Source organism: Oncorhynchus masou, chromosome 27 (assembly GCF_036934945.1).
Source record: "Oncorhynchus masou masou isolate Uvic2021 chromosome 27, UVic_Omas_1.1, whole genome shotgun sequence".
NCBI classification, from domain to species: Eukaryota; Metazoa; Chordata; class Actinopteri; order Salmoniformes; family Salmonidae; genus Oncorhynchus; species Oncorhynchus masou.
The window spans coordinates 16,853,309-16,868,385 of record NC_088238.1 but is presented as its reverse complement, the minus strand read 5'-3'; the positions used below and the strand labels follow the sequence as shown (position 1 = coordinate 16,868,385).

The 15,077-nt window shown below is 41.4% G+C and overlaps 1 protein-coding gene across 7 annotated transcripts in view; it reads left to right on the top strand.

Moving 5' to 3' along the window:
* The window catches only part of atp2b1a (ATPase plasma membrane Ca2+ transporting 1a), a 57,080-nt gene that overhangs the window by 16,093 nt on the left and 25,910 nt on the right, over nucleotides 1-15,077 (top strand). For all 7 annotated transcript variants that reach the window (XM_064939355.1, XM_064939360.1, XM_064939357.1 and 4 more), the window contains exons 2-5: nucleotides 3,107-3,556; nucleotides 11,849-12,046; nucleotides 13,568-13,825; nucleotides 14,259-14,384. In XM_064939355.1, the coding sequence (XP_064795427.1) occupies nucleotides 3,370-3,556; nucleotides 11,849-12,046; nucleotides 13,568-13,825; nucleotides 14,259-14,384 (769 nt within the window). In that variant the 5' untranslated portion in view covers nucleotides 3,107-3,369. The remainder of the gene's footprint in view (nucleotides 1-3,106; nucleotides 3,557-11,848; nucleotides 12,047-13,567; nucleotides 13,826-14,258; nucleotides 14,385-15,077) is intronic.

Genomic DNA, 15,077 nt, shown 5'->3' with positions numbered 1-15,077 from the left:
AATCCCCGAGCTGACAAGGTAAAAATCTGTCATTCTGCCCCTGAACAAGGCAATTACCCACCAATTCTAGGCCGTCATTGAAAATAAGAATGTGTTCTTAACTTCTTATGATATAGGGGACGCTTGCGTCCCACTTGGCCAAAAGCCAGGGAAAATGCAGCGCTGCAAATTCAAATAAATTGATATAAAAATCAAACTTTCGTTAAATCACACTAAAGATACTCAATTAAAGCTACACTCGTTGTGAATCCAGCCAACATGTCAGATTTTAAAAAGGCTTTTCGGCGAAAGCAAAAGAAGCTATTATCTGATGATAGCACAACAGTAAACAAAGAGGGTAGCATATTTCAACCATGCAGGCGCTACACAAAACGCAGAAATAAAATATAAAACATGCCTTACCTTTGACAAGCTTCTTTTGTTGGCACTCCAATGTGTCCCATAAACATCACAATTGGTCCTTTTGTTCGATTAATTCCGTCCATATATATCCAAAATGTCCATTTATTTGGCGTGTTTGATCCAGAAAATAACAGCTTCCAAAATGCGCAACGTCACTACAAAATATTTCAAAAGTTGCCTATAAACTTTGCCAAAATATTTCAAACTACTTTTGTAATACAACTTTAGGTATTTTTAAATGTTAATAATCGATCAAATTGAAGACGGGTCTATCTGTGTTCAATACAGGAAGACAACAAACCAAGCTACTTTAAGTCTTGCGCAACTCTCAACAGTGTTACGCAGTTCCCAGATGGCCGTACTTCTTCATTGCACAAATGAATAACCTCAACCAAATTCCAAAGACTGGTGACATCCAGTGGAAGCGGTAGGAACTGAAAAAAAGTTCCTAAGAAATATTGTTTGCCAATGAGAACTCACTGAACAGACAGACTAAAAAAAAAAAATTCTGAACGGTTAGTCCTCTGGGTTTTGCGACTACTTAAGTTCTGTTATACTCACAGACATGATTCAAACAGTTTTAGAAACTTCAGTGTTTTCTATCCAAATCTACTAATAATATGCATATCTTATATTCTTGGCATGAGTAGCAGGGAGTTGAAATTGGGCACGCTATTTATCCAAAAGTGAAAATGCTGCCCCCTATACCTTAAGAAGTTAACTGACTTGCCTAGTTCCGATTGTTATGAAAACTTGAAATTGGCCGACCTCTAGTTCATTAATCGGTCGACCTCTAGTTCATAGTATAGAGAGGAATATGCAGGAAGTAGGTATTTTAACTGGTAATCTGGCCCCTGAAAATACATTTGATCGGTCATGCTTATGGGTCTATAGGTTAATTTGCATAATTATGTGGAATTAAATTAGCACGTGTGTATTTTTGTTAGTCATCATGCATCTTATTTATCAAACGTGTACAGCATAGTTTGAGCCTAGTTTGAGGAGCGGAATATCTTACAACCTGTCAGAGAGCGCCAGAGTAGCTCCTCACTGGAGTGAAACATGCTTTTGTAAGCGCAGTCAACAAAGCGCAACAAATAAATATTCTACATGCAATCGAGTGTTTAAACTTTGATGGCCACAATTTAAAAATAACTATTTTTACTTCTCAATTTCAACTCGTAAAGTACGTCTCCCATTTGCCATTTGAGTGCATAGGCTATCATCAACGGTAGGCAGGCTATCAGTGCGTCACCCACCACTTTGCAATGTGAACTTGAGGCAGTAATTATCTGAAAGTTAACATTTGACTTCAAATAATGAGGCATGTCTTACCTTGCTTCAAAGTAGCCTTGCGAAAATCCATCCATAGAAATGTGGAGGCAATTAGTTTATAAAGACTTCCTGATGCCATTAACCAGCATTTCTCTCCTGTTCTATTGGTTTTCATATCGACTTTCTTTCATTGTCCGGAAGCCGACGGCACAATCGTAAAAGCAACTCATCCTTGTCGTTGTTATATATTGTCCCCTTCTTTCTAAGTTTCTGATATGTTGATCTCTGTCACATATGGAACGACTCTCGCATTAGGCGTGCTGTTTAGAACGCTGCTTTCCAGCTAATTGCATTTTGGCAAATGTTTTAAAATGACTTATTAGCTGCTACATTACAGGAGTTGCATGTTCAAACAAAGGCTATAGAATTTTGATGAACACAATAGGCTTGCTATTGTTACATGTTTCCATTAAGCTCTTAATGAAAAATGTCCGGTCCTTGTATGCATGCATAGTATCAGAGAGGAAGAGGCTAAGTGAGAGGTTCAGCTCTCGCCAGAATCTTATCAAAACAAGCCCAATGCATTTCTGTCGCCTGCCTTCCAGCCTTGGGACGACTGCCTTTGTGTTAGGGCGCTGAAATAAGCTTCTCGTCATTATATAAAGATCTCTGATAGTATTTTCTGTCACATTTTACTATTTGTGAAAAATGTAACCGTTTGTTAACCAGTTAATGAGGGTCAGCCAAATTGATACCTAACAGTAAGGCAATTACTGAATAGCGGATGTGCATAAAGATGGTGGCCCTCATACACTTACCACAAATCACTTGTTTTGCTGAGTTTGCACTATTGTACATTGCTCAATAGTGCAAAGTCAGTCTTTTTTTGTCTTTTTTTAATGGATATTAGCAGTGTAGACTTAATCCAAATTGTTGCTTCAAGTTGCTGGTCATTTAAAAAAAAAAATGAAAGGGGATTTGTTCTGATTTATTAGCACTACGGCGGGCGATATGGTTCAAACTTAGTGGATAGTGCTAAAACAATGTCATATCTGAATTCTTCCGCCTTTATTCACATTTGTCATAGGGCTCAAGGAAAATACTAATGTTGAATAACATGTCAGCCCTGTCTGTCCATGAGTTTAAATGGCTGACTGCCTCCCACGGCGGTGTGCCTCAAATAAGTATAACATTTTCTCTTCAAAAGGATAGCATTTCAAGTTGAGTCTTTGCCAATGACCTGTGGTTCCTATAGTCTATTTTCAGTGGTGCTGTGAAGTGAACGACTACAAGCGTCTTTACCTGATAGTTTGGATTATATCATCAGTGTGTTGCCTTGTGACTTTTTCATAAGTGCTAGTATATTATTGAAATTAAACATGCCATTTTGAATTCTGAATGACCAAATGTACGTTTCCTCTTCTTTCAGATCCTCGAATGCTGTCTTCTCTCGGAGTCTGTGTGTGTGAACCTCGGTCAACATGAAAGAATAGGGCCACGGTCTGAGGGAAATGGATTTTGATCTGTCCAAGTCCTTCTACCTGGAGTCTCCTCATTTCACCACCATCATCCTCTGAAGGACTTGTAGCTGTTTATGGGAACTACTGCTGGGCTCGCTCGCTGAGGATTTTAGCTCTCCCTTTGGGACGCCATTTTTCACCGTAGCCGACGGTGCGCACACAGAGGGACATTATGGCAAACAACTCCTACAGCGGAGTGAAGAACTCCACGGCCAACCACCATGGGGACTTTGGCTGCTCGCTAAAGGACCTGCGGTCGCTCATGGAACTGCGGGGGGCAGAGGCAATAGGCAAAATCGGGGAAAGTTATGGGGACGTTCAAGGACTCTGCACCCGATTGAAAACGTCACCTGTAGACGGTAGATACCGCCTCATTCTATTTCTCAACCAATTCACCTTCATCACTCTTCATTTGGATTAGATCTGTTGTTCTTGAATGCTAGTTCTAAATACTAGTGATGCGTGTGGTTATGAAAGTGTTTCATGGCAAAAATGCATTGCTTAGAAAGCATGTCATTGGGCCTTGTCATCCACAGCACCTTGACATCACTTCCTTGGAAAGCTGGTGTCCTAGTAGACAGATGGCCGGGGGGACAGTGGCACTGACCCGGTCCAGGCCTTGAGCTATTCCTGGGTTTGTGTATCTCTTTCGCTCTCTTTTTTCACCTCTGGTGTGTGGAGGGAGGCTTCAGACAGACCAGCTGTCTGCCTGGGCACAGTACCAGACTCTGCAGGTCAATGTTCCACATGTGGGGACAGGACAGGATGGTGTGCGCGGCTAGTAACTGGTTTAACGTTGTGGTGTGGGCAAGACATGAGCTCATCTCCGGAACTGGTCTGCTGGCCTGTTCCGTTCTGCTCTGCCTCTCTCCAGCAGCATGGCATGCTTTTATCCCCCTTTCGCCATACCCTGGAGACAAGGGTTGAAAACGCATTACCAGAGTCTGTCCGAGAGTTCCTTCCTGCTGTAGCCAGGGCGCAGGTCTTTCAGGGCTCTCCCCAGCAATGTCTCGCTCCCTGTGGCAGCTAATCTAGAAAAATGCCACTGCTTTTTAAAGTGTGTGTGGATATTAGTCCCTGCCACCAATGCAATATTTATCCTATTTTTAAAAGGCGGGTAAGCAGCACCACTGTTCCGTTCCTCAGGGACGTTCCATGTTGTCTGCTTTATATCCTGCCTGTGTTTGTGTGTGTAGGCGCTGATCCTCTCTGTTCACTCAGCAGATCTGGCCATGCCAAGTGTGTGGAAAAAGTGCAGAGTCACTTTACATCAGGGACTTGCCTGTGTAGAACCTCTCCTGCATACATTGGTTTACTGCTCTCTCTCCAGTCTCCACATAGAAGTTGTTGTGCCTAATCGCTAGCATGACCTGGAGTGAACTCTTGGGGGAGGGGATTTTCTGTTTGATCCTAGATTAAAATGGCACTGCATATCCACCACAGTCAGTGCCCTGCACTGTTTCAGTACTAGTAGTGAATGGCCTGTACCACATCTGTTTGTTGGTTCTACAAACCCCCTGTGCCACATTCATTTGTTGGTTTGAACTTCAGATGTGGCACAGGGGTTTGTCGGTTTGAACATCAGATAGGTTTGTATAATAGTATATACAATATTTCAATGATTTGGACAATGGTTGCCCCATTTCATCCTTTAAAAAAAATCATATTCATAGCTGACATTCTTTTAAAAAGAAAAAACCTCACTTGCTCACTATTAAAAACTCATTGTTTTATTCAAGTTAAAATATTGCACCTTCACAGCAGTGCAGTATTCAATATCAGAATAGTTCAACTAAAAAATAAATGTGAGATATAAGAAAGTAAGAAAAAAACAAGAGAATGTGATCTATATACAGCGTCGGTGCCAGTAGCAAATTTACAATGATCATCGTCTAAACTGAGCATCTGTGTCAACCGGTTGAAATGCCAAACAGAAAGGCTGCTCATACTTGAGGCTTGAATGATCCCACATGTCCTAGATCAGTCCGTTATGGTACGTGTCCTCTCCTGCCCTTTATTCAGTGAGCATTGAAACAAGACCAATAACGGCCAGAAGTATATAGGCCTAGTCATAGCTGGATTCTGTTCTGCCAGCTCCATGCCAAAGTGCCAGAGTAAGGCTCCAACTGGGCTTTTAATGTACATGTGTCAATTGCAAGGATTTGTTGAGCACTTTTGTATTTGGGAATTTTTGGTGAATTGTAAGATTTGTAGAACTTGTAATGACAAAGCAGGGGATCTGTACAGGGCCATGCCTTGTATGATATTGTGGTTGGTCGATTTATTTTGTCTTGATCTACAGTACCAGTCAAAAGTTTGGACACACCTACACATTAAAGTTTTTTTTATTTTTAAATTTGTACTATTTTCTACATTGTAGAATAATAGTGAAGACATCAGCACTATGAAATAACACATGGAATCATGTAGTAACCAAACCAGTAGGTGTCAACTTTTGACCGGTACTGTATGCTAGCTAGAGACAATTTAGTGTAAGTAGACATGACAGTTGGTGTTTTATTAAGGATATGCGAGGGTCAGATCAGGTAGGGTTATCTGTCCATTTGAGTTTGGCCTTTGTGCATGTTCAGAAATGTGTTGTAGTAGTGCCCTTCCCTGTGTCATGTAAAAATGTTCCCAATTCTCCTTTTCACTTTCTGACTGTTCTACTCAATTGTGGCGTCATTTTGTAAAATTTCTCACATCCTGAAAATTGCCACAGTTCAATAATTGCATACATGTCTGCTTATGTGAATGGCTGAGCTCGTGCGGCTGTCTCTTCCACCCCCTTGGCCTTAATTAGCTAGCTACGAGTTTATTTAGGTATACAAACAAGCTACAACTGCACACCTCTGGCAACCAAGCCATCTCGATCAGCTTGACCACGAATTATGCTAGCTAGGCGTGCGCGCAATTATTGAACTGTGACAATTTTCAGGCTCAGAGAAATGTACATGTCACAATCGATCACAACACAGTCAAAACAATCCGAATATGACAATTGAATTGGGGACATTCTGACATGACACCCTGCCCCTGATAAGCTAGAATAGCTCCACATTGTTTCCTCCACAGCGTGTGCAGTGCAGCAGCTCCACTACTTGGCTGGGTGGCCCAGAGTTTTTAACACATGTATTTCAATCAGCTCATTCACTATTGGCCCAGGAAATGAAGCCATCATTTAAGATTACTGCCAGCTTGACAATCGAAAGAGGATTGCTAATTAGTTAGTAGGCCATTTCTCCATTCTAAATCCCAGTACTTAAACTAATCTTTTGTCCACTTCCAGCTTTTATTTGGAAAATATGCTTTCTTTACTGGTTACAGTATTACTAGGGACAGCATTGACATTTTATTTTAAAGGGAGCAGGCCTTCCTATAACCCTTGAATGTCACACTATATTTAGGCCAGAATACTATATGTACTCACCAGACCTCCACAAGGCTATTTTCTACACTGTAACTACCATCTTTCTCCTTTTACTAGAGCCAGTAACATAATTCCCAAGGATGTTTTCCACTATTATTTCAGCACTGAACAGACTGTTCTTCTGTCCCTTAACTATATTCTTCTGTAAAAGCTGAATTTGAGAAAGCTCTGCTCCTGAGCAACAATATTATTGCCAAACTTAAGGGACACATTAATGCAGAGTTGTTTTTCACACAGGAAACAAAATGTAAGAAATATCTTGTGTTTTGTAAAACGCAGCTCTGAAATGCTTCTTATTGTCATTTCTGCTCATCTTCATACTCATTTTGTGTTTTCGTTGCGCTTCTCCACTCGGATGAGAAATCTTGGCTCATCGTCAGACCAATCCATTTCCTGCATTCAGGAACGGCCATTCTATCAGCAGACAGCACTCAGACTGATGTGTAGCTACTTTTTTTGGTGTTCTTTTTCTCTCTGTAAAATGTAATATTAACTGGCTACTTTCTTTTATAAACATGTGAAATATGATGGCCATGCATTATTTTTGCAAAAAAGCTAATATACTTGTGCGGCTTCTAGCCAAAATAGCATTGCACTTCAGTTGTCATCTGATCAAATTGTAGCCATTTTCTGCTGAATGCATCTGTAGTTGCTCACCCCAAATCACTATCGAAGCAAAAAAACAGACACTTTCAATCTAAAACGCAGGTGAAAAGGTTTAAAATGCAGATTGATGGTCTGTGTTTTGATTTCTGAAAGCTAATGCAGTCCCCGAATCTTCTCAGATTGCCCGCTTCTTTCACTATTGTTCAAACTCTTCAGAGTAGACATATTTTGGGTGCTACTACATTTATCTGGTGATAAATCTTGTGGGAGTGCTGTAATACCATCTGCCTGCAGATTGATTTACCTGTTATCTCTGGCTTCAAAGTCCCTTCAGCAGGGTAGTTGATTGATCACTTCTGGGTTTGTCTCTGGTTATTGGTGATTTCATGGTGTTTTGTTTTTGAACCTACCTGTACTTTTTAAGCTGTGTCAGTCTTGCTAGTATCGTTCTCTTTTGAAACCAAGGCTATGTCTGACACAGAATCTCTGGTAGACTTTGCGCAGAATGCTGATGGAACACAAAAGTATGTTTCCTAATTGTTAGGGCAAGATTGTCAAATGAAAACATTTCTTGCTCCTGTCTATTGCTGGGCTTCCCAAATTCGGTCCTGGGCGGCAGGGTAGCCAAGTGGTTAGAGCGTTGGACTAGTAACCGAAAGGTTGCAAGTTCGAATCCCTGAGCTGACAAGGTACAAATCTGTCGTTCTGCCACTGTTCCTAGGCTGTCATTGAAAATAAGAATTTGTTCTTAACCTGTTGCGTCGCGCAATCCCAGATCCGGGATTCTATTTATAGCCTCAAGCTCATTAGCATAACGCAACGTTAACTATTCATGAAAATCGCAAATGAAATGAAATAAATATATTTGCTCTCAAGCTTAGACTTTTGTTAACAACACTGTCATCTCAGATTTTCAAAATATGCTTTTCAACCATAGCTAAACAAGCATTTGTGTAAGAGTATTGATTGCTAACATAGCTATAAGCTTAGAATTCAGCCAGCAACATTTTCACAAAAACAAGAAAATAATTCAAATAAAATCATTTACCTTTGAAGAACTTCAGATGTTTTCAATGAGGAGACTCTCAGTTAGATAGCAAATGTTCAGTTTTTCAAAAAAATTATTTGTGTAGGACAAATCGCTCCATTTTGTTCACGTTTGGCTATGAAAAAAACCTGTATACAGTTATAGCCTCAAGCTCATTAGCATAATGTAACGTTAACGATTTCTGAAAATCGCAAATAAAATGAAAATAATGCGCCTGCTCTAAAGCTTAGCCTTTTCTTAACAACACTGTCATCTCAGATTTTCAAAATATGCTTTTGAACCATCGCTATTCACTAATTTGTGTAAGAGTATGTTAAGCTAGCTAGCATTTTGAGTAGCATTTAGCACGCAACATTTTCACAAAAACCAGATAACCAAATAAATAAAATAATTTACCTTTGAAGAGCTTCGGATGTTTTCAATGAGGAGACTCTCAGTTACATAGAAAATGTTCAGTTTTTCCTGAAAGCATCTTTGTGTAGGAGAAATCGCTCCGTTTTGTACATCACATTTGGCTACCGAAACGAACCAAAAATTCAGTCACCAACAACATCAAACTTTTTCCGAATTAACTCCATAATATCGACCGAAACATGGCAAACGTTGTTTGGAATCAATCCTCAAGGTGTTTTTTCACATATCTCTTCATTGATATATCGTTCGTGGAAGCCTGCTTTCTTCTCTGAATTCCATGGAAAAAATACTTGCAGCTGAGGTTTGCGCACCAATTTCGGCACAGGACCCCGGGCGGACACCTGGTAAATGTGGTCTCTTATGGTCAATCTTCCAATGATATGCCTACAAATACGTCACAATGCTGCAGACACCTTGGGGAAACGACAGAAAGGGCAGACTCATTCCTCTCGCATTCACAGCCATATAAGGAGACAATGGAAAACGGAGCCTCAAAAATCCTGCTCATTTCCTGGATGCCGTTTCATCTTGGTTTTGCCTGTAGCTCACGTTCTAGGGCACGCACAGAAAATATCTTTGCAGTTCTGGAAACGTCAGTGTTTTCTTTCAACGCTATCAATTATATGCATAGTCGAGCATCTTTTTGTGACAAAATATTGCGCTTAAAACGGGCACGTCTTTTTATCCAAAAATGATATAGCGCCCCTAGAGTTTCAAGAGGTTAACTGACTTGCCTAGTAAAATAAAGGTAAAAAATAAAAAAATGCATGTTTTGGTTTTTGCCATAGCACTACACAGCTAATTTCAAATAGTCAAAGCTGGATGATGAGTTGGTTATTTGAATAAGCTGTGTAGTGCTATGGTCCTGTAGGTTTTCACTCCAACCCTAATCTGGTGCACTTGATTCTAATAATTAGCTGGTTGATAAGGTTGGTTAGTTACAACTGGGGTTGGAGTGAACCTACAGGAGGGTAGCTCTCCAGGAACAGGGTTGGAGAATCCTGGTCTATAGTCTAATACTACTCCATTCCTCCAGACCCCAAACAGTAATCATTTTTATTGTATCCCTGGACAAGCACACCTGATTCAACTTGTCAAATAATTGTCAAGCGCTAAATGAGTTGAATGAGGTATGTTTGTGCCAGTCTACAACTAAAATGTGGGCTGCTGGAGGACTTTTACTGAACTAGAAGTAGCAGGTTTGTTATAAAGATGGACACCTGCTAGGGGAAGCTATTCTAGATGTCTCCTCTCTCTGTCTGTGGAGATCATGTAGCCACAGCTGTTTTGCCCAAATCATTTTACCACCTGCACCACGAGTGAAGTCCAGAGGGCTAATTTTAAACCACAGAGTCGGCAGAATAGGACAGTACTTGGAGGGGTTAAGCGGGGACAAGTCGATTATTAAAGAGTTAATGAATAGCCGCGCGGGTGACTGGTGATGGACTAGCTAAGTGATTCCAACTCTAACATGATTTGAACCTTTTGTTTTGTCATACGTCCTCTTGCCTAAATCATTCTCTTGTCACTAATGTTTATTTCACTAATGTGGGGATGGGGGGTGGAATGATCAAGCTGTAAACGGTGAGTCATCAGCAGCGGCGGCACCTCATCCACACACGCGGGGGGAGAGACTGCAGTGCTGCCCCTCGACCCACACTACTTTAACGTGTAAACACACACAGAAATATACATTTATTACGAGATATAGTTTAACGCACACATAGACAGCAGCTTTAAAACGTCCTTTAAAAAAAATCTGGAAACGATCAGTCAAATGACTAATATCATGGGGTTTACATTATAGGCTAATTGCTGTAAGTAGGCTTTGAGCAGCAGCGCAATATTCTACTCTATTGCTCACTCCTTGTTGTTCTGTGGGGTGAATTCCAGCATGCTTTCCACCAGGGGTTTGATGTAATACTGTGAATAGAGTGGTCTTGACATGGCCAAATTGCCCCGTCTCCAGTGCTTCAAACATTACACTGGATGTTGCAGTAGCATGTTCAAAAGTAGATTCTGACAGCTTCTTTTGGCAGAGAATCGTATCTCAGCAGGTGTGCATGCACCTTCTCCTCCATTCTATCCTTCACTCCTCTCCTCCACCCCAATGCTGCTCTGCAATGCTGACGAGTTACCCACTGCTACACGTGATGTCATTGCTCAGTGCTTGCCTGCAGACTGAGCACTTGCTGACCCTTTTGCTGCTGTTCAGTCTCTATTCATTAGACTGGGAGCCTCATCCTCCCGACTGACTCCCTACAGCCTCCCAGTCTAGTCTCCCACTCTTCATTAGTCCATGTCTGTCTGTCTCTAGCTACCTCTCTCTAGTCTCTCTGTTGCGCTCTTAGAGCCTGCTTAAAACCTCCCAGTTTATCTCCCAGATCACTTTTGATTAGTCTCTCTTCTCTCTGTCTTTCTCGCTATCTGCCTCCACAGTTCAGTGTGCTTAAATAGAGGTCGAAAAAGCCACATCAAATGTATAAAGGTATTTTGAATCTGACCGCCCTCCTTTGACTGTGGAGAGCAGCCATTTGAGTGAGTGGTACAGCAAGCGGAATGCTCTCTGCACACAAATGAATGGGTCTGCAGAGCAGTCGGGCCTTGTCACGTTGAAAGTGAGACAATGATCGGGCCTTGCTGTGACTGTCTGAATGTCAAAATGATCACTGCATCTCCAGTTATCATTGACAGGGGAAAGTCACTTGTGTGATTTATCTTAATATCATGACTCCTCGATTTTTATTTTTATATCCTGGAATTCTACCCTTAAAAAATCTGAGACCGAGGCGTTGGTTGACTTGTTATTTTTCAGAAGTAGAACGTGTATTGTTGCTGGGTGGCATTGTTGCTTCAAGAGCCCTGCCACAGAATACGGCTCTCTGACCATTTGGGTTGGTATTCACTGAATCTATTCAGTCTTTCTGATCCTGGCCATTTTCATTTAATTCATTCACCAAATTCCTACATGCATGGTTGTTGATGAGGTTAATGGGACATTGGATATTGCCATTATTTTCCCCCAGACTTGTTGTCTGTGGGTATGGTAATGGTTGTCAAATATATATCTCAATGGTAAACTAAGAAAATGTAGAAACACAAATGTACTGTCTTAGATTAAATTAATTCCATCTGTCGCTCTCTTTCCCCCAGGTTTAAGTGGGCAGCCCGCAGACATCGACAAAAGAAAAGAAGTGTTCGGGCAGAACTTAATACCTCCGAAAAAGCCCAAAACATTTCTTCAATTAGTTTGGGAAGCATTGCAAGATGTAACACTGATTATCCTGGAAGTGGCAGCCATAGTTTCATTAGGCCTTTCTTTCTATAGACCTCCAGATGCCGAAAGAGAACGTAAGCAACACCTCTATTTACGTCTTGTACTTGATGCCTAGGCAGTAGTGGTTGTCTGACCATCCTGTGCTGGCTCAGATGTTTTCTTTTTAAATCGGAGCACTTTGGATCACCGTGATAGTTTGTAAACCACCTACAGTGACTTCAGAAAGTATTCACACCCTTGACTTTTTCCACATTTTGTTACAAGGTGGGATTAAAATGGATTTAATTATTTATTTATTTGTTAACGATCTGAACAAAAATTTGTATTCAGGACATGAAGTTAATTTCTTTGCCACATTTTTTGCAGTTTTACTATAGTGCCTTATTGCAAACAGGATGCATGTTTTGGACTATTTTATTCTGTACAAGCTTCCTTCTTTTCACTCTGTCATTTAGGTTAGTATTGTGGAGTAACTACAATGTTGACCAAACCTCAGTTTTCTTCTATCACAGCCATTAAACTCTGTAACTGGTTTAAGTCTCCCGAGACTTTGGGCTCCCGAGTGGTGCAGCGGTCTAAGGCACTGCATCAGTGCAAGAGGCGTCACTGCAGTCCCTGGCTTGAATCTAGGCTGCATCACATCCGGCCGTGATTGGGAGTCCCATAGGGTGGAGCACAATTGGCCCAGCATTGTCCAGGTTTGGCCGGGGTAGGCCATCCTTGTAAATAAGAATTTGTTCTTGCCTAGTTAAATAAAAATGAACTCACCATTGGCCTCATGGTGAAAATCCTGAGCGATTTCCTTCCTCTCCGGAAACTGAGTTATGAAGGACGCCTGTATCTTTGTAGTGACTGTGTGTATTGATACACCATCCAAAGTGTAATAACTTCACCATGCTCAAAGTGATATTCAATGTCTGCTTTTTATTTTATTTGTACCCATCTACCAATAGGTCTCCTTCTTTGCGAGGCATTGGAAAACCTCCCTGGTCTTTGTGGTTGAATCTGTGTTTGAAATTCACTTCTTGCCTGAGGGATCTTACAATTATCTGTATGTGTGGGGTACAGAGAAGAGGTAGTAATTCAAATATCATATTTAACACTATTGCACACAGTGAGTCCATGCAACTTTTTATGTGACTTATTAAGCAAATCTTTACTCCTGAACTTATTTAGTCTTTCCATAACAAGGGGTTGAATACTTATTGACTCAAGACAATTCAGATTTTCATTTTGAATTAATTCTAAAATCATATTTCCACTTCGATGTTATGGAGTATTGTGTTTAGGCCAGTGACACAATTAAATTCAGGCTCCAACACAACCGAATGTGGATCAAGTCAAGGGGTGTGAATACTTTCTGAAGGCACTGCAGGTGTCCATTGTACTGCACTGTGTACATTTGTATTTTGACTTAAATTCACTGCAGAGGGATAGTTTATTTAAAATAAAATCTGTGGACGGCAATGCCGTCTGGGCCTGGTTGTCACCCGTTTACTATTTAATTACCAGCATTTAATGATATGTGTTCAGATTTAGTCTGTTAGACACCTGGCAGTGTATCCCAGTAACTGTGTGCTTTGATTCTTATGCAGACTGTGGGAGCGCAGCTGGAGGGGTGGAGGATGATGGTGAGGCAGAGGCGGGCTGGATCGAAGGCGCCGCCATCCTGCTGTCGGTAGTCTGCGTGGTGCTGGTGACAGCGTTCAACGACTGGAGCAAAGAGAAGCAATTCCGCGGCTTGCAGAGCCGCATCGAACAAGAGCAGAAGTTTGCCGTTGTCCGTGGCGGCCAAGTCATCCAAATCCCCGTGGCTGAGATTGTGGTCGGCGACGTTGCACAAATAAAATACGGTAAGAGGGACCTCTTCTGCGTCCCAAATGGCACCCTATTCCCTATAGAAGTGCACTACTTTTGACCCGAGCCCCATGGGCCCTGGTCAAAAGTAGTCCACTATGGCCACCCGGGGCGTCACTAGAGACCCGGGTTCGATCCCAGGTTAAGTGGGCGGGTGTTAAGAAGCGTGGTTTGACGGGTCATGTTTTGGAGGACGTACAACTCGATCTTTGCCTCCCGAGCCTGTTGGGGAGTTGCAGCGATGAGACAAGATCGAAATTGGGGAGAAAAAATAATAAGTAGTCCACTACATAGGAAATAGGAAGACATTGAGGGCCCAGTTATGTTATTGGCGAGGATGAATTTACCAGAGTGTGTAATGTATTTTGTTTTCAGCCACACGTCTTGTGAATTCATTAAGGAATATTTTTTTCTGTTTCTGTCTCCCAGGTGATCTCCTGCCCTCGGATGGTATTCTTATTCAAGGAAATGACCTCAAAATCGATGAGAGCTCCCTCACAGGGGAGTCGGACCACGTCAAGAAAACGCTGGAAAGGGACCCCATGCTGTTGTCAGGTAGCTGTTCTATTCTTGTTCTTCTGCCTTGGCTTGTTTTCTTATACTATGAAACTCATGGTGGTTGTAGATCAGTTTCCCGGCCTAGATTTGACCCCACCACCGGTAAGTGGAATAAAGCATTTTTGCAACTGGAATAGAAGGCCAGGTACCCCACCCCTAATAGTGGAATAAACCATTTTTGCAATTGGAATAGAAGGCCAGGCCCTTGATAGATGTTCTGACTGTGTCATGGAATGGGGTATGCAGGCAGTATCCAGCAATATTCTGAGATTGAGTCCAGAAGTACTGTCAGGGAATTCTGCGTTTTCCATAAAGATGAAACTCATAAGAAATATCTTTCTGTGTTTTGTAAAGGCAGATTTGAAATGCTGCTTATTGTCATCTCTGCTCTGCATCAGACTGGTGTGCTTCAGTTGCACTTCTCCACTTTAATGAGAATGAATTCACCAATGTCAATCAGCAGTGCTCTGTGCTCTGACAGTGCTCTGACTGATGTGTAGCTACTTTTCTTGGTCTGGCCTACATTTCTCAGGTAAAATGCTATATTAACTTCAAGAAAAACATTAGGAAATGTAGCTGGCTACATTTTATGATAAATATTAGAAATATGATGGCCATGTATTATTTTTGCAACAAAAAAAAAATATCATAATTGTCAACTCATTTACTTATGTGGGTGCTAGTCAAATA